At 35.1% G+C, this 20,523-nt stretch overlaps 1 protein-coding gene across 1 annotated transcript in view; it reads right to left on the reverse strand.

Moving 5' to 3' along the window:
- LOC106465539 (tRNA methyltransferase 10 homolog A-like) overlaps positions 1-19,945 on the reverse strand; it is a 43,431-nt gene extending 23,486 nt beyond the window's left edge. The window contains 4 exon segments of the mRNA XM_013925767.2: positions 7,723-7,794; positions 16,612-16,749; positions 16,752-16,776; positions 19,715-19,945. Of these exon segments, the coding sequence (XP_013781221.2) occupies positions 7,723-7,794; positions 16,612-16,749; positions 16,752-16,776; positions 19,715-19,902 (423 nt within the window). The 5' untranslated portion in view covers positions 19,903-19,945.
- Positions 19,946-20,523: the final 578 nt, after the last annotated feature.

Raw genomic sequence — 20,523 nt, forward strand, 5'->3', positions numbered from 1 at the left:
AAAGATATATATATATATCTTTGTGATAGGATCCCTACCAGTAACCACAGAATAGTGCATTTCAAACCATTGGATTTATGAAAGAAAGAAAGCAACACCAAAATGGACAATTCTTCTGATTAATCTGAAGAAGTCCAAAAGGCAACATCCCAGGTCTGGATTTACTAACAGTTGTCTTTACTCTCCCACCAACTGGGCAAGGAGAGAATTCCGCTTACCCATGGAATTATGGAGAGGATGTGGAACACTGTCCTACCAAGGACGAAAGATGGGACCACATCGCGTTCGGATTTACGATGAGATAGTGGACCCCCTGCATGAACAACATAAGACTTGACAGTGTCCATAAGAGGCTCCCGCATAGGTTGGTCCTGCTGCTATGGACATCTAAGAAAAAACTTCCAGGGACTCAGGTAGGAGGGTCCCCCAACTTAACCCTCTTCTCAACACTCCAAAAAAAAATCCTCTGTCCACCACCCCAGAGACTGGGAACTAGGTGTGGTAAGAACTCCTGAGCTCTAATAGTAGAAGTAAGAATAATTCTGTTGGAATAATTCATGACTCCTGGTACATGGCAGGCCAAAAGATGTATTTTGTGGGAATGAGCCCAATACAGAAAATCCAAAGTCCGGAAACATAGATCCTGAGAATGAGTACTTCTCTGATTATAAGGATAAGAGACCACTGTGGAGTTGTCTGAGTGAATCATGACTATTTTTCTGATTAAGATAGGAAGACTTGAATCATTGCTTGATGTACTGCAAGAAGTTCCAGAACGTTGATATGCAGGGTAGATTCAGATAGATTTCATCCAAATACCCTGGAATTCCTGTTTCTGAAGAAAAGCATCTGTGAAGAGATGGACATCTGGCAGAGGAGGTGGTATCTGAACCTCAATAGTCGTGTTGTTTCTTTCTAACCACCACCGGAGATCTGCAATCTCTTTCTCGAACATAGAGACTGGTTGATCCAAATGATCGATGTGCATGCTTCACTGGTCGCAAAGTGCCCACTGAAGAGACCTCATATGATCCCAACTCAATGGTACGAGGGATTCGTTAGAAGCCCAAATCCCCAAAACAGACAGAACCATCCACGCAGTGGGAAAAGGTGATATAATCAAATACCTGACAATATTTTCCATATGTTGAAGTCGGAGGGGAGATGGTTGAGCTCTGCTGAAATTGGTGTTGAAAAACACTCCTAGATGGATCAGGTTTTGAGTTGGTGAAAATGGATTTTTCCAACCTGATAATGACGCTCGCTCTTCTGGTTTCGGAAAGGAGAATCTGAGTATGTTGTTCGGAAATATGATGAGTTGGTGCCAAAAGAAGCTAATCGTACATATAGTGATGTGTGCACAGACCCAGAAAATGAAGATGCTGAGCAAAGGCCTGTACTACTTAAATTTGTTCTCTAGGTCTTTTCCCTTCTCTCATTTATTTAACACCTCACCTTGAAGTACAGAATCTAATGTAAATTACACATTATAACATGCGTATATTACTAGCTGGAGTGCGAAATAAAAACTCGTTTGTAAAAAAGGATAGGAAATTGTGCTTCTATTTTTGTTCTTAACATAAACATTAAAAGTGCAATAAAAATACAGAAAGGTATCAATCCTGAAAAGAAAGACATACTGTTTTCAAGAATTCTATCAATATGAAATTAGATGAGGATGACAAAATCTTGTTGAAACATTGTACATTTATAATATTTTTTTCATTACCCAGTCAAGCCATCTCAAAAATGTTTTCTATTTTCAAATGTAGCTACTTCTTAGACTACTTTTAACAGGTCTTACAGATTTTGTGGTTAGATTTAATGTTTCAATGATTTATATTAAAAGTGAACAACACAGTCACAAAAATCATTTAAATTGAACAAATTATCCGTAACCATAACTTTCACATTTTTACTAAAGAAAAACTTACCAAAACATTCTGGTAACAGTGAAATGTCAATTTTTGCCTCATAAATTGACACCATGTTACTTTTTGATGTGCAGACTTTCTTTTTTTTCTAACTGTTTAGGATATACCAGCATTAGCATTTTAGAGAATGAAACACACTGTAATCCAGAATTATGTAACTGATTGTGCCTTCAAAACTTCCATAATAATCTGTTTTTAATAATGATCTAGTGCTTAGTTTTCTGTAATTTCTTTCTTCAAGTATATTCTAGGTGAATTTTCTTAAATGTTTTAGGTTTGCTTTTTACATCAATCTTGATTTCAGTTAAGAAAAACTGGGCTAATTTTCAGATACCTTTGGGCTATAAATACTGTGGAAATTTGGTAACACAGAGTTCCTTATAGTTATCTCCATAATGAACGGAAACTTAATGAGCCAGTGTAAGTTTAGAACATAAGTGAAGGAAATGGGTGAACTCAGTAGTAAGTAGATAGAGTTTAACAAGAAGAAATGCTCAAAGAAAGACACAGAAACCAAAGTTTACTAAAATAAAATATAGTTTATTTACAGGGTGTTATTATGTATAACAATCTGCCCTTCCTTGATATTACCCATTTACTTATTTAGCTTATCAGTTGCAACTTTCTCATGGTATAATTAATTTGTTTGTATTTTCATTCAATATAAAGTTTTACAATACTTGCAATTATATGAATTTTGATATTTTTTAGTATTTGTTTTAACTGTCTTCTGATTATTGTATTTTGATTATTTCTATTCTATTTCCAATATAAATGAATCATAGCCAATATTTTGATTTGTATTTTTGATATCTTTCATTCTGCTTATTTTAAGAATTTGTCTGTCAGTTAAGTAGATTCAAGTGCTATCTAATTGGTTAATTGCAATTAAATTTAAGTTCACAGTTGAAGACAAAAAAGCAAAAAGTTAAGATATACTTCATAGCAGATCTAAGCTAGCATAATTTTAATTCTAAAGTATCAAAATTCCTATCTATTTAGACTTTTAATTGTCTGCAGCAGTCCACTATTGATTGCTTCAACACCAGTATCTTAAAAATGTCCTACCTTACATAATCACTAGTTTGTTATGCCTTCTGTTAATTCAATTATGTTAAAAGTTATGTTTGCATTCAGACTTGTATAGTGTATTCCACCTTAGCTCTTGTCTTTTGTTTGATTCTCATTTTGTGAAAACAGTATTTTTCAGTTAATTAATTTATTCAGGCATTTTCATCTTGTGAGCTTTGGCTTCCATGTCTTTCTTTGTAGTTATTCCTTTCATGAAACTTTATGCAGCTGCTTTTACAATCACCTTTTCTTCATCAGTGCTTTAAGTGCCAAATTAAATCTCATTTATTGTAGATATAACTGCAAATAAATGTAAAAACATGTAATACCACAGGTTTAATAGAACAATTCACCAGGAAAAACTGGTCCACAACTCTGAGATTTGGTCACAATACAGATTTTGCTTGTGACAGTTGATGGGAGTAATAGCCAGATGGTTTTAGCTGTTAAAAATTGACTTGTCAGTAGTAGCTAAAGGGTTAATCCTTTAAATCTGAAGATAGTCCTTTCTTAGCATGCCAAAAGTAAGAAAGTGGTGGATCAAAACTACCCATACATCTAAATTCTGGTTCAGAGGTATCAGCATGTTATTATTCAAGTGGTGCAACCATATTTAAAGGTAAAGTAAATCACATGTTGCCAATTACAGAAATGCACATTAGTTGAAACTCAACAACAGCTTAATTTCACAGAAAACATTTTTAGAAACAATGGTTACCCAGCCTACTAGTTTCATCTCAGTCTGCAGAAAACAATTTCCAACAACACAAAACCAAAGTTACTTCATTAGATAGCCCTAAAGTTAACAGTGAAAATGTATTTCCAATAGATTCTTATCTCCAATCACATAATAGTTTGTTGTGACTTGTACTGCCCTCTATATGAGCAAATTTTAGCTCACCACTAGCCTTGATACTCTCACCTACACTTAAATGTTTTCATGTGAGGCAGCTGCGTGATAGCATGAAAATGAGCATGTGACAATACTCCACCAATAAGAGTGAGACACAAGTACTACCACAGCTGACTTCCTCTATGCAGCTTAGATCAACTTCACTTCGAGATTGTGCAACAGAAAAAAGACACCAGAAATAGAGAGGAGGTAAGAACCGATCAAAAATATATTTTTAATGAAGGAAAATGTTAACTTCTGATACGATAGCTTACCTCTTCTCCATGATAAGTAGAATCTCATATTAACCTGGTGGAGGGACTTGTGTAAATACCTATAAGAACTCCCTTCAGAAAGCACCCAAAGGAAGCCTATTGGGTGTGTGAATAAAGAGTATGTAGGACACATCCATGGGAAATTGCACCACTTCTGAGTCAGGTATACTCTTCATCTGTGAAAATGAAGTGTTGCAATTAGGGTGGAAACTCAGGAGGGACCCCAAATTAAATTAAGGGACCCCTGGTGTAGAGTGGCTAAGATGCAGGGGACCATAAGGAGGAGTTCAACATCAACAAATACCAACTGTACTGTGATAGATATACCCAGCCTATGGTAGAAAGAGGGTCCTCTACCATTCCCTTCAGATAGGGGAAGAGAAGAAGAATTTCTGTTCAAGGACCCATATAATCATGTGTGCATGTCCAACACAATCAACATCTGTAACCCCAGGAACAGACATCTGGACAATGGTAAGGAGGTGGACAAAACGTGTTGGTTCAACTCCAGTCCAGAACCAGTCTGCGGTAGAAGGATGGTACATGGGCACTCACATGTGAGGACTTGTGTGGCTGGTCCAGCTCCAACCAATACCAGTACTCCCCGGGAACTGACATATGGGCAACAGTAGGAAGGAGGGTGCTCGGCCAGAGGAGTGAACTGTATTCTGGCAGAAATCATCCAGTCTATACCTAAGTGGCATCTGGAATAAAACATCAGGTCCATGATAGAAGGAGTGTCTATACTAGTAGAATACCACTGCCCTACTCTCAACCAAGCTGGTAAATGGTAAGGGCTTTTACACTCCACTGGAAGCATGCGAGTGTGGGAATGTGCTGAAGAGTCCAGAAGACTGTGACACCAGAGAGACTGCAATGGGTGACTGAGGAAACTTATTTTAAAAAGCAAACCATTCTTGATATAGCCAAACCAAGGAGTGGCAGGGATGGGCAGAAATCCCCTTCTGCTTTACTCATGTTAGTCCATGAGAGTAAGGTTCAGGGCTAACATATTTATGATGCAAAACACCATGAGGAAAAACCTACAAGTGGTCTTGCAGAACACCATATCTCAACAGTGGGCATTATTAACCTGAATTGTCATACAGTTCAGGTTTAAGAATACGTATACCTGGTCAGGCACCACTTACCACTGAGTGGGATCCATACATGCGAGAAAGGCCCCTGTAAAAAAAGAGTATTATAAAAAGAGCACATACTAACTCATAGAGAAACTGTAGAGCAGATGATGAAGATAGTGTAAGATAAATGTATTGAAAGTGATTCACATGCTGACATGAACTATATCCTATAGAGGAGGATGGAATCAGGCAGCCAGGGACATGATAAGGTGATGGATTTGATGGGAGGAGAATTGGAAGTGTGAGCAATGTAATAGTAGAAAGACCGAACAGGACATAAGAAGCGATCCAGATTGGAATGAGGATAAAGGTGAGAAATGGGAGTGAAGGCAAATTTGCCCTAACATGAAGCAGAAGTTTTGGGCAGAAAAAACAAATCCAGGTGGAGGATAGCATAGGTCCTGTGATATAATGTGCAAGAAAGAGAGAACAAACTCAAATGTCACTGTTCACACACCAAGAGGAGGAGGAAAAAGGTCTTTAAGGAGAGATGATATAAGGAACAGGATGACATAGGCTCAAAGGTGGGGGGAGGGGGGAGAGAGTGAGGGGATGGAGGACAACATTAGGGTTCCAATCAGGGAGGGCAGTAGGATGTGGAGGATAATGAAGGCATAAGGAATAAAACAAAATGGTGAGGACTAGAAAAGTGAAGATATAGCAAAATCTTGTGAAACAGAAAGTGACTGACTATGCTGCATAATAGCCAGTAATAGTGGATACCAACAGTCCCTTGTCAAAAAGCCAGGTAAAGAAGGAATTCAAGTATGGGAGAATAAGATGGGAAGGAGGAAAAAAACCGTGATGACAAGACCAACTGCACTAGACAAACCACTTATGTTTGTAAACTGACATGGAGGAAGGATGAACAGAATGGTAAATCATGGTTGCAACAAGTGGGGAAAGTCTGGCAAAGGACCAGACAAAAGCCACGCATTAAGACATTGTGTTGGAAGGGAAGGGTGTTGCAAGCCCAACTGAGGTTGTGTGAGGAGAGTAGGTTAGTGGGTTAGAGGAAAAGAAGATGTCAGTAGGAACAGGCACAGAAGTGGTGACACCAAGAGGACTCAACATGGAGTTGCTTGTATGACTGTGAGGACATGATGAAGAAAACAGATGGGAGAATAGGCAAAGAGGTAATGGCTCCCCAATACTGACTGAGGGCATCAACAGCTACAGCCAAAGGATGAGGAATAGGAGACCAAAACCTGGGAAGCTTGGAATTCAGGTGGGTGGTGAATGCATCCACTTCTAGTGTATCTAACTGGGAACACAGCCAACTAAACACCTGTGGGTCAAGGGTCCACTCTGCAGGGAGAATCTTGTTGGGCCACAATAAATGATCTGCAGCCAAATTCAGGGTACCTGGTATATGACATGCCATATATCAAAACAAGAGGTCCAACATGTGGAAACAAGGAGACCTTGACCTAGTGCCCTCTTGCTGTTAATGTACGAGACAACTGTTGAGTTGTCAGAATGGATCATAACCAATTGATTCTGGAGTGATGGAAGAAAATGGACTAAAGCCCACTGAACAATTAGCAGTTCTAAGAGATTGATATGCAGAGATGACTTCACAACAGACCAATGTCCCAAAATCTCTTGTGTGTCTAGATATGCAACCCCAACCCATGAAGAAATGGAAAAACACTGGAGAAACAGGAAAATTTAAAATTCATTTTATATCACATTACATTAACCCACATTCAACGGTAACCACAGCTTTTACATCGGCAACCTCTGGATTACCTCTCTTGCCAAACTACAAAGACTGAATGATATCGCGCTTCCAGATATTTCTATTCACACAGAGAAAAAAATAAACAGGAAATAACTCTATAACTGGGTTGCACTAATCAACACAAAAAGCACTAAACAGTTAACAACTGTCTTTGACCTGAAGCAGGCTTCCATATTGAAGCCAAAATGTAGTATCACTTGAGAACAAAGAAGCAGTCCATTAAAGCCAAAGCTATAAAATGTCTACCCTGCTTAATATAAATGCCCTTTAATCAACAAATTATATCACTAGCATACATAAAAAGACTAGTGACTAAGATACATGCAACTCTTAACCCAAACTATTCAGATACATCATCTATTAACAATGAAGATTTTAACTTTAATGGCAGATATGAACAGCTTCAAAGTGTGTTTAACTTGCTTCTGAATTTGTTGTATTATGGGTTAGACCTGTTTCAAACTTTCATTTCTACACTTATGAGTATCCTTGTGTGTGATAGATAGTAGTTTATGTAGTCAAGAATTATAATGAAGTGCAGGTACATGTATGAGCTGCTTCTTTACAGCTTTAGTATGCATAAAAGTTTTAACTTTGCTAATAGCCAAAATCTAACACTTGGCAAAGAGTAACAAAGCAGCAATATAAAGTAAGGGTTAATTACCTGAAGCGGAGCAGGAGCTCTTCTGTTCATTGAGTAACAATGTTGGAGTTGTTTAAAACATTTTGATCGCTCCTGAGAAATACATTAAAAAAAATTGTTTCTTTTCAATTATGAAAAAGAAAGTCAAGTGTTTGATCATTTTTCAAAAATATGCATGTACTTAATCTTAAAAACGTTTTACATTTCTACTTTTGAATGATTTACGTTTTCATAGTTCACAAACAAATTTTGAAAATTAATACAAAACATTTGCCACAAAATTACTGTATTTACTCAAGAGATTTTTGTCAACAAATACTATATCAGGAATTAATTCATCAAATGTATGGCAGAGCAATAGCAGGTTTAAGGGAAAAATCTATTGTCTATGTAATACAACAGTTTGGGAGAGGACATTAATTCTCACTTATTTCACTAGAAAATTAAAATGTTTATGCTAACATATCTTGTAAGAGATTATGAAATTAAAAACCTGAAAACTAATACAATTAAAACAATGTTCTGTCTCTTTTGTAAGTATATGTGGCCAATACAAAAGTGTATGTATTTAGCATTGGATCTGTGAAATTTCTAAAACACATTCAATTTCTAAATGTAAATACTTAAGTGTATCAACAAAAGAAAATAAAAATACATGAAACACCAAGCCTTACTGAATGCATTAATACTAATGTAGTCATTAAACCTAGGACTTTAAACAAGACATAACAACCGATTTCTTTGAAGCATACAAAATATTTAAAATATTGGTTACAATGCTCCAGACATTTGTCCTGCGAGTCCTCAAATTGTGAATTGACACAGTGTTGTTACAGTGCACACACCCAGTTTATTAATAACTTTAGTATTATTATTCTTCACTATAGGCACTGTAATTTCTGTATACTTTTATTTGTATTTAATTATTCTAAGTATCCATGTTACACTACTGCTATAAATTTGTATGCAAAGTTATTTTACTATAGTATGTTCAGCTGAATAGCACATATACTTTGTTCACAGTAGTTTGCATGCATGTTTTATTCTATACAGCAGATTAGAACCATAGTTAAGCACATCACTGACAAACAGAAGCATGGTTATTAAAGTAATTTGTGTGTTATTAAGAAAAGTAAACATAGAAAATAAAAAATTGATTATATTGTAAACATAATTGTGTACTTTTTTAAGCTTTGAAAGTTTAAAATTTTTTTTTTTTTTTTTTTTATAATTCAAAGTTAAATAAATGTATAATATTTGTTTTCCAAACCAAAGTTTCACAAATCAGTCAATTACTGAATTAAAATTCTTCTAAGTCACATAAAAAGATATACTATTATTTCAACAGATGACACATGTCCAAATATTTTGTGGCTTAAACCACTTATTTATCAACAAAAGTTCTTGTTCATAATTTGGACAATTTGTTTGAAAAATGATTCAATTTATTGAAAGTAATAATTTTTATTTCTTATGATAACATATCAGAAACCAATGCTGCTCAGATTTCTGCAAAGAGTTTCAGTGAAAACAAAGTTAACATTTTTCCTTACCTAAAAATGTATTTCAGATAGAGATATACTCACTTCTCTGCACCACCAAAAGATGTTACCTCAACATACATACTGCATGTAATTTCCTGCACATGGCACAAGCTTTAAGCAAAGCTCCCACCTAAATGTATCAATGTGTACTGCACCAGCCTATGATGTAATGATTATTAGACTATATCTCTCCACCAATAGAAGGACAACACATCCTCTGTGCACAATAATTCCCACAAGCATTAGTGCAGGAACACAGCTCATTCTTGACAAGTCAAACTAAATCCATCAGAAGAGGGAAGGAAGAGTGGGATATGGTGCAGAGAGGTGAATATCTATCTGAAATACATTTTGAGGTAAGAAAAATGTTAACTTCAGAAATGCTACTCATCTCTTTGCACCACAAACAAGGGTAAGGGACAGTAAGACCTAAGAATGGATTTCCACAGAGAAGATGAAACAAAATTCCTTGACTTTTTCCTGACCAATAAATTCAAATCAAAGTCACAAAAACCAAGATAATATTGACTATCTGGTTTATACTTGAGCTATTAGCAGGATATAACATCATGATATTAAAATTCAATCATGTGAATTCAGAACACCTAGTCATGTAGTAATATGTAATGAACAGTCAGTTTAGACTGATTTCTAATGGTCTAACTTAAAGCTTGTTTCAAATATAAGCAGAGCATACACGGCTAACAGTTACCTCCCTTCAAAGCTCTTCTCAAGCTTCCCTATTTTTTTTTATCTGTTTCTACTATATACTTGTTCTCTTCTAAAATTTTAGCTCCAAAAAATTTGATTTTACAAAAAGTCCATATTCATTTTCTTCTCAACTTGTTTTGCAAATTCATCTGCCACCTTTAGCAGCACTTTAAGCCAGTTAGCTCCTCTTGAAGGTCTTTCTTTCTCAAACCATTTTCATTAGCAACCTTCTTCATCCAAATATAGCTGGTACCTCATTCTTGCACCTCTATATGCATCTAGCATGTTCTATGTGATAGGTATACTGTTTCTTTCAAATCCACATATATTCTTCTATATAAGGCATTCCTTAACTCATAATGTCAGCCAAAATGTCTTCACTGGTTGAGAATCCCCTTTGACTGACCATGGAACAAGATCAACAGCATTTTGATGGCATTCCAAAATTTTTTGAAGGACTCGTTTTTTGATCCATGATGCCATAATTAAAATCATCAAGTCTGTATTTCCTGTAGCCATAGTGTTTGAATTCTTCTGAACAAATAGTTTTGTACTTCTCTTAGCAAGTTTTAACTGCTGGTATACATCATTACATTTGCATGCTTATAACCATCTGCACTGAAGAAGTTTCTGCAAGATTAGTTCAAATTTTGCAATTGCTTTCTGTCAGTGTTTAATAATAAACCTTTGGTCCAAGCCATTCATTGCTCTTACAACAGATGTTATCTTTCCAGCAGGTTCTCAGCCAAGTTTTGTAGAAAAGTAGTGCAATCTTTCTAAAATTCAAATAATTGCAGTTGACTAACTTAATTGTCTTGCTATGCTTAGTCAATGAGTTGTTTGACTGCAAAGCTAACTTTCACTTAGTATTGAGACAAAATATTATCATTATTCTGAACATTTACTTCAAGCACTGAGTTCTTTGTAGACTTTGAAAAAACTGTTTGTAGGATACGCTAAGTCTCTGTGGCTAAAAATAACATCATTGTAAACTCTGAAAGAACTGTTTGTAGGATACTCTGAAGCTCCTTGGCTAAAAATAGCATCATTTGCTTGTCTATTTGGAACATTTGTAATGATATCAACACTTTGGCAACTGACACAAAGAAATTCGATTTTGCTAGCATCAAACCATGTTGTGCATACTCTGACATGTTAGTTGCTTACTCTTGGGCAATTTCTGGGTTTGCTTCACATACATCTTGACCTTTGGCTGTTCCTTTCAGCTAAAAGTACATCCTATAGTCAGTTACTACTTCAAAGGAAATTGTGCATTCCTCTTACTAGCAGCTAGATAATCTTCTCTTCTAACAGGATAATCAGAGAAACAATAGTAGAGGAACTGCATCATATTTGTCATCTTCCACCTATACTTACTAGCTCCATCTACGACATGCAGTCCACAGAATCCCACATTGATAAGCACTGGAATGTCAGAGTTAGATTCCTCTTGATTGCACATCAAGTAACTTCCTGTTGATACTTGGCCCATCGACTGAAACTTGTAAAAGTTTTCCAGGATTTAGTTTTCAAAGTCCTATCTTAAACTTTCAAAGCAAATCCTAACGTCAAAATATTTACTTACAATCGTTCCTTTCTCAGTTCCAGAAGTGCAGAAACAAGTCCATTTACTTTTCCTGGAAAACTTTATTCAGTGACTCATCAAATGAAGCACCAGAAATTGTCCCTGCCTGTTGAATTTTATCCATTAAATCTTCTTTAAAATAAATGCCAAATCCAAAACAAATCAGATGAGTATTTTGTTGTGCTACAAAAATATCTATTTGCTATAGTACTGTCAGGAAACATCTTTCTAAACAGCTGTCAGTGTTTGAACTTGAACTATAGGAGTACTGAATCAGAATGGTTTTCATTGCTCATAAATTTTTTGCTGTAAAAACTTTGTCAAGTAATCATAAAATATGGGATAAGTGTGACCCCTTGTCTTGATTGCTATGGCTGTTGTGCTGGTGATTATAGTACAACCAACTGATCTTTCTCAACCTCCATCTCACCTTAGTTAGTTGATGACTGGTTTATTCCAGAAAGCAATTAAAGTGCCTAATTTCTTGTTTAACTCTAGCACTTAACTGCATCTTGGTCTTGCACCATTTTTTTCCTTGTGCATGGCTTATAAGTGCCCTTTTCCACATATTTCCTAGTTCAAAACTGTTCCCACATAACATGCATTGTGCCTGTAGATCTGAAGCTGGGTCCTTTACTAACCATGATGAAAATTCTGAGTCACTTAGCCAGTCTGTATTGAACCTTATTTATTTGCTACTCATTTAGTTAGTATTTTCTCAATTATAAAATCAATATATATCTACTGTTATGAGTGTTCCTTGCACTAAAAAGAAAATGCAATTGTAAAAAAAAGAAAATTCATTAATACATGTACCTGGCTAAAAATGAGATTAAACAGGGCATGCTGGCAGAAATTATGTATTTGTATTTCATAGAGAAAATCATGAGAAGTCCATTTTTATGAATATATATTATGTTAGCTATGTTAGTTGTTATTGGAAATTTAAAATAGACAAAATTTCTATTGACAGTATGAATATAAAACAACATATCTACCACCATTTTACTGTCGTAACATAAAAAAGTAGCTCAGGAGGCAAGGGCTGAAATTCCCTTTCAGTTTATTTTGAATGTCACATATCTTTGAATTGTTGTATCATTGAAGAGAGCAAGTGTTGACAGGCCCATACATACTATGACAAAGATGAAGAATACTTCCTTTGTCATGTATTTTACAGCATATTTCAAAACATTGATCCTGGCAATTATTTTTTTCTAAAATCTTAGATTTCCCCGACTTTTTCCAACCTTAAAAAAATTAAAAATTCCCTGATTTTTCTTTGACCAGGAGTAAACAGATGAAAAAGTGAAAAACAAATGGTATTACTCACTTCATAAGAGCCTTGGGATAGACTACAGGATGGCAAATGAAGGTAGGTGAAATCCATTAGCATGAAGAAACCACTGCATGATGGGAGTAATATGATATCAACCACATCCTGAGCTGTAGAATCTCGTTCATGGGACAACTTTGATGAGAGGCAAGAGAAGCCATGAGATGATGAACCTGATAGAAGGTAACTTGATAAAATGACGAATATACCAACCAAATGAGCTGAAAATCCCACCCACTCAACATCAGAGGTGAAAGTCAGGAGAAGAGAAGGCATCTCATGGCAAGAAGAAGTGATAGTGGTTTTCATGTAAGTGACAGTTCGAGTGACCTTACAAACAGCCCAAACTGGAAACAAAAAATGATCAGAGTCAGAACAATCATATAAAGGAATGGAAGAGAAAGTGATTGTAGAAAACATACAATAGCCCTCCTGGGAGAAATGAGTAGTCCATAAATAAAATCAACTGCACTATGATAAATAGTTCAGGATGTTACCAGTGCATGAATGTCTGAGTGACATTTCCCACAAGTAAGAAGAAGGAGAAAATATGTCTTCAAGGACAAATGATACTTGGGAGATGATGTCAAAGGTTCAAACAGAAGTTAGTGAAAGCATTAAGAACGGCACAGAGGTTCCAGTGCTGAAGAGGGACAGGGCAAGGAAAATAACCGATGAAAAAAGGCCTGAAGAGGCCCATCAAAATGAGAGAATGAAAAGAAGGTTCAAGTAAGAAATGAAAGTTGTTGACAAAGTCACTCCATAACAAGCAATTGTTCACATGAATAAACCTCTATCAAAAAGCCAGATAAAAAGGGAGGAAGATGTAGAAGAGTAGGATGACCCAGTAGAAAGGAGAAGCAAAGAGACTAGTGGCAGAAAAAAAATTCATTTGTGCAAATAAAGAGCCAGTGTGGATGGTCAGCAAGAACCAGACAAAAATGAGCTACTCTGTGTGTACAGCCCAATTAATGCTCAAGAGGCCTGACAAGACCCCTGAGTGAAACCAAATATGTGACACCTCATCGTGAAAGTTAGATGTCTGTAGGCAGAGAAGACATCACCAAAGAGCTCCCTGGATGGCAAGTACAGCAAGAGGGAAAACCATGGCTTAGCTGGCGAAAGTGGAGCAATTAAAAGGACCAAGCAAGGGGTGTTCTGAATAAGAAACAGAACATGAGGAAAAAGGTGAAGTGGAGAATAGGCAAAAAGAAAGAGATCAGACTAATCAGAGAACTTAAATCCAAAATTGCAGTCTGGAAATGGAGACCAACAAAAAAAAAAGAAGTTTGGTACTGGGGAAGTTGCAAAGGCCTCAGTCAGGGAACAATTCCACTGAAGCATCAAAGGATGGTGAGACTACTCTATGGAAAGAATCCTATCCAAACAAGACATTCAATCTGCCACCAGGTTCAAAGCTCCATGGGCATTACAGAGTAACAACTGAAACCGATGATCATGGATCCAAAAGAGAAATTCTAGATGAGAAAGCATGGGTACTGAGAATATGTGCCACTTCACAGTTGATGTAAGAAATTACAAACTGTCTGAATGGACCACCACCAAATGATCTGTGAACTGAGGCTGAAAATGTTAGCAATCCCAATAAGAAGTCAAATTTCCAGGACATTAATCTGAAAGCACCACTCCTCTGAAGACCAAACCATTTAAAAAATAGAGGTGTCCAGAACTGCCCCATCTGGAAAGAGAGGCATATGTTTACAAGTGCAGATCAGGAAGAGGAGGGGAGGGGAATACTTACAATCTCGTTGGAGTAACTGAGCAATCACAACAAAAACAGTTAGAGAGATGGAAGGAGAGTCATGAAGGCTGATAATAAATCCCACAACATGTTCCATTGATTGTCCATCCACTGAAAGGAATGCACATGGGCACTCAAGAGGGATATGGGACTTGATGGAATCCAGAATCCTCAAAAGCAAGTGAACCTCTCATGAAGGTTGAATAGGAGGCCAATTCCTGAGTTGGGTGGAGAATGAAACAGGAGGAGGTTGAGAAATAGACAAACAAGGAGAAAGGGAAGGGGAAGTCCAAAAACACAGGGAAAGACCAGTGGAAAACACCTGCATGACCCAAAGATCATTGGCAAAGGGAGTTTAGGTAATAGGGACAGATGACCTCCCACAAAGATGGAGTTTAAACAAGTAATCTCCGTGCACCATGATGGCCAGCCTGACAAGAGAGATGGGGACAGTGAGAAGGGGCAATAGGAGAGGGGCAGCATTCCAAACTCTCGAAGATGGGGAATCTGTTGGGGCACCTGCAATCTGATACATCAGGAAAACAAAGAATCCAGGGAAGAATGCTAGTGAGCAGCTTCAGCCTGAGATTCAAAGAACTGGGAACACTTCCTAAGACTTTGACGCAAAGGAAAGAAGCGAGATGAAAGAAAGGAATCCTGACCAAGCAAATCTCCAAAACAAAGAAATCATGTTAATAAAACATAGCAGTAGAAGAGATTGAGTTGAAGGTGTGAAACAAGTAGGAAAAAAAATGTCTTCATCAATACTTTTGCGGATGAGATGGAAAAGCTTCATGAGAAGATGAAGTGGACACATAGCAAAGGAGCTGTACATTGGTAAGATGGAGAGTGAGTCGATTAAATAGAAGAAAGGGAGGAACCCCAAGTGGGAAGAAGAGATTCAAAGGATTGAGGTTTGAGAAAAATAAAAGGATCATGACCATAGGTCATAAAAAAAGTCACAAAGACAAGGAGGTTGAAGCTGAGATGGATCATCATGTAGTTGGGACAGAAAAGCATAAGCTTGAATAAAAATGCCTGCGAAGTAGGAGAGAGAAGAGAAAGTCAGAAGACAAAGGCTCATGAAGCAAAGAAACCCATGATTTATCAAAAACTACCAGAGAGAGATAATGTCACATATCTGAATAACCAGAGTTGCAAAAAAAAGAATGCAGAGGTACCTACTCCTCACCAGGAATAGAAGAACCAAGAACAAAGGCAGTGGAGGGAAAAGCTGGTAAAAGTCACCATTAAATGAGGTAGGCTCAACAGAAGTAACATAAACAGAATGACAGAGGACATGAAAGATAGAGGAATGAGGTAGAAGAGTACCAACCACTTGAAGTGCAATGACAGTAGCATTGTTGATAAAGTGCTTCTGATTGCCAGTGAAACAAAAAAAGGAGAGTCCTGAAGTGGAATCTCGAGACCTCAGGAAGTAACAGAAATGTGGATCTGAGAATTCATGGTCTAAACCAACCTATGAATTGACAATGGTTGCCTTTTTTTAATGTTTATGAGGTGATGAAATAGACAATGTAGTTCAACAAAGAAGATACTCTAAGACAAACTTAGTGAGACAAAGGAAAAATAACTCAAGGTAAAAGGCCAAAGTGTCACACAATTCCCTCAAAATTTGAAAGAAACACAAGAAAAAACATGTCTGAACACTGAAAGTGCTGACAACAGAAATAAGCCTGTGTTCATATGTTGTGCTCATTGGGATTACTGCACATGGAGGATGTGTGCCCATCCTAATAGTAGAGGGCTACAGTCTAATGATAATTACATCATAGGCTACCACAGCATACACTGACATGTGAAGAGGTGGGAGTTTTGTTCAAGGCAAGTGGGCAGCATAAGAAATTATATGGCAGTGCACAAGATGTAACAGCTTTCTGTAATGCAGAGATGAGCAGAACTTCAAAAAGGACTTTGTTAATTTCAACCAATTTAATATTGATGTACTCACAGCCTCAGTCATTAGTTCATCTAGAGACACATCAAAAGCAATACAAATACTGCACGAAGAATCCTTCATTTTGACTTGTTTCAAATACTTTTTGCTTGGTCCTAAAATAATTCCTTTTTCTTTTGCTTCTTGTTTTTCTTTCTCTTCTTTTCTTTTTCTTTTGCCCTAGCAGTATATTAAAAGTACATAGTCAATTTCCATATGTATATGATCAAAACTATTAAGCAATCCAGTACTCATCCATATTCTTATATGCCTTCATGTTTGACATGCTACATCATACTGATGTTCTAAAGTGCCATAAAATGAGTTTTATGAGGGCTTATTAGAGCCCCTGTCAAGTCTGTCGTGATGTCTGCTTTTTGGTCCTTCCACTCTTACCAATAAATAAATAATTCTTAATTCAGATCTCATTATTTGTCATGGCATTGGCTTGTTGTCTGTATACACAGACAAGCTCACAGATAACTTTGTGTAACCCTGTTGGCTGCTATGTGTCCAACACTTTAATTTTAATTGTCCTAGACTAGTGACGTTACATGTGCAGTAATATAGCAATTTTGAACAATATTGTTGTACATAGACATCAAATATTTGTAACTGAGAAATTAAGTCAATTTTTTAAAGTTTAAAGTACAAAACTAGATGTTAATTATTAGCAGCTTCAGACTAGCAGAGAAGAGTTTTAGCAAATTTGATCATGACCTAAGATGCATTTTAATGAACTACATTCTGCATGCCACGAGAACTGCCAACTTGGTTGGAGAATGTCATAGTTCAGTGACACACTGTGAACATGTCTCAGTTTAGCCAGTAAAACTCTGTTTTGTTGATATAAAACAGTACGATTCAGTCAATACAAATTAACTTTTGTTGTCCAGTTTTGTAAACAAAGAATCAAAAGATATGGCATCAGTCTGATAACAGCTTCCATTAACAGTTTGCTGACTGCTGTTTAAAGCTCTTGTGCATTTTTCAAATGTAAAGAACGGTATTGAAAAAAATGCTAATAACTGAATCCATATAACCTCACATAGCAAATACAATATAATAAAGTTCAAAACATGCCTAAAAAATGGAAAAGTATGTCTAAAATACACCCTGCTTTTCCTCTCTTCTTTGCAACAAATTCAAAGATAAACATTTGCTCATTAATCTTTTAAGAATGTGATCTAAACCATAACAAAGCTATAAGTTAAAAATCAGTGACTAATGAGTAACAATGACTAATAAGATTGTATCAGCTGGTGAGTTACATCAACAAAGTTGATAATTATTTTATGATAAGTTGTTCAGTAGGCTTGTATTACCTCTTGTAACATATGATGGGAATGAAATTAATATTATATAATTACTACATTTGTACAGATTTAAATTTGAAAAAAGATTATTTCAGTCCTTATTGATAAATTGCCATGTAAAAATGCTGATCAGAAGTTTTAATAAAATAGTTGCTGAAGCATTTGTTAAAATTAAAATAAATTGGTGCTAAGTGTATTAATAAAAAACAATAAAGCTTTAAAGTATAAGGCATATAAATCTAAATATCTAAGTGTGGAGAGAATAAACATAACTGATTAATAAACAGTTTATCACATGGTGTGATTTACAGACAATATTGCATTTATGGAATGTAAAATGATGCTATAAATAAAAAAAATTGAGTTGGTCAAACTGAGCAGGCAAGCTCAATAACACAAAATAAAAACAGTAAAAAAATAAAAGTATAGATCTTCAGTCAATTTTGTGTTGACAGAAATGTACAGGGTGTGTAATGAAGTAAGCAGCATTAATGATCATTTACTTCAGTTAAATAATTCATACATTTTTTATGCATAAAAACTTTCCTAATTTCAAACATTAGCAGTTTTATATCTTTCTCTATATAATATAAATTTTATAGGCTTAAGAGATGAAAGTTTAAAGTTTTTATTTTTTATAAATTTCAATGAATGATACAAAATAACTTAATGGAATAATTAGCTTTTGTATGTGTTATTAAAATAAAATGTTGCAAACCTTTACAGATATGCTTAATATTTTACTGAAACTTTCAACTGTGAAATAATTATGCCTTTGTATGAGAATGTTCTTACTTTGTATACTACCATGTCACATCTGAAAACAACAGCAAGGGATAATTGATAGCTTATAGCTGAATAATACATATATAAAAATAATTGATCTGATAATTTGGTTTATGTTTATTTTTAAACTTCTACATATTTGTGGTATTCTAGAATTAGTGTTTCTGAGATTTAGTTTTTCATATCTTTTGTTCAGGCTTTTTGGTAATTTTGTAAATTTTTCTTTGTCATTTATTATGTCAAATGTGTTGTATTTTACTCAATTTATGTTTGCAATTGTATTGCCTTTATCTGCTTTAGATAATAAAATATCTTCATATTTCTTTGATACTTTCAGTGCAGAGATTTCATGTTTTATTAGGTTGTTTTTAAGTTTTTGTTGTTTAGAATGAATGTAGTTTATTTTGAAAATTCTTCTGAAAATGAAGTTAAGGGTTCTTTAGTTGGTTTTGATGGGACACAAGTTTTCTGTTTAGATTCTTTAGGTAAAACATGAAGGTTAGGTTTGTGCTTGTTATTTGCATTGTTTTTAGTTAGTTTAATGTTAGTGTTTTTGTTTTCATATTTTTTTTTTATTAATTCTTCACCTAGGTCTTCAAAACCTATTTTTAGTTCTATGGCTTGTGTTTTGGTGGGGGAAAATAGCAAAGTTCAAATGTTTGGTGTAGTATTTATTTTCAGGTGTTCAAGAAAGGCTGAAGGTTTTTCAGAAGTTTACAGAAAAATCAGGTTCCCACATAATATAAATTTTTCTTCCAATTTTAGCCCTGGAAAGTTGATAATTTTTCTCTTTCTTTTTGTTTTAATGACAAATTTACTATTTAGATATTTGAATCTGGTTAATCAGTTCTGTAGCCAATAAATATATTACTAAGCATATCCCTTGTGTACATTAAAAAACTTTTCATACAACAGTATTCCATATCAACAAAAATTAAAAAACCATCATGAATGGGATATTCATATATGGAACCTGATCAAAGCTTCTGAGGACTATAAACTTTAGTTCTTCTTACCTTCTAATAGGTTTTTGTTGTAACCACTTTTCATGTCTTGCTTGTTTCTTCAGTTGTTTTTTAGATATACATGTAGTTTGTTTAACAGAATTATCAGTAATCTCATATTTATCAAATGTTACTTGTTCTTCTTGCTTTTCCTCAGTCAGCTTAATGGTACATCTTTTCTCTTCAACATCACCTGACATATTGTACTTCATTGGTAATTAGCTGTTCTAGAATATTTTCAAAAGTGTTAGTTATACATAAAACATTTTCCTTTTCTATCTATCTATATTTAATTATATATATGTAACACTAAATAAAATCACAAAAAACATTTCAAATAGTGTCAGTGACCATTTTTGTAAGATTTTCATATTAATGCCATTGTCTTATTGTATTACTTCTTATGTTTAGTTTTCAAATGTTTCCCTTATGTCTTTATTTACCATTACATTTTATTGTTGTTGTATTTGATATACATATAATATTTATCTTTTACTTACTCAAGTGTGTGTAGAGTACGACTATGAAAAGTCTTTAAAAACAAAAACTATATATGTATTACACCACCTGTAGATATTCAGCATTCTAAAACATCTTATTTTAAAGATATTTTCATATTAAAATATGCAGGAGCTGCGGTTGAAACACACTAGTATTCATGTATTAATAAATCAGTGATGCTCCATCATCTGATCTGTAAATGATTTAAATAAAATTTATAATAATTAAAATTATCTAACTTCATCTACTTCACACCATAACATTAACTACTATGTCTGTCATATGCTAACCAGCCTGATGAATCCTGGTACAGGGCAAAA

The sequence above is a fragment of the Limulus polyphemus genome, unplaced genomic scaffold (assembly GCF_000517525.1).
Source record: "Limulus polyphemus unplaced genomic scaffold, Limulus_polyphemus-2.1.2 Scaffold68, whole genome shotgun sequence".
Lineage (NCBI taxonomy): Eukaryota > Metazoa > Arthropoda > Merostomata > Xiphosura > Limulidae > Limulus > Limulus polyphemus.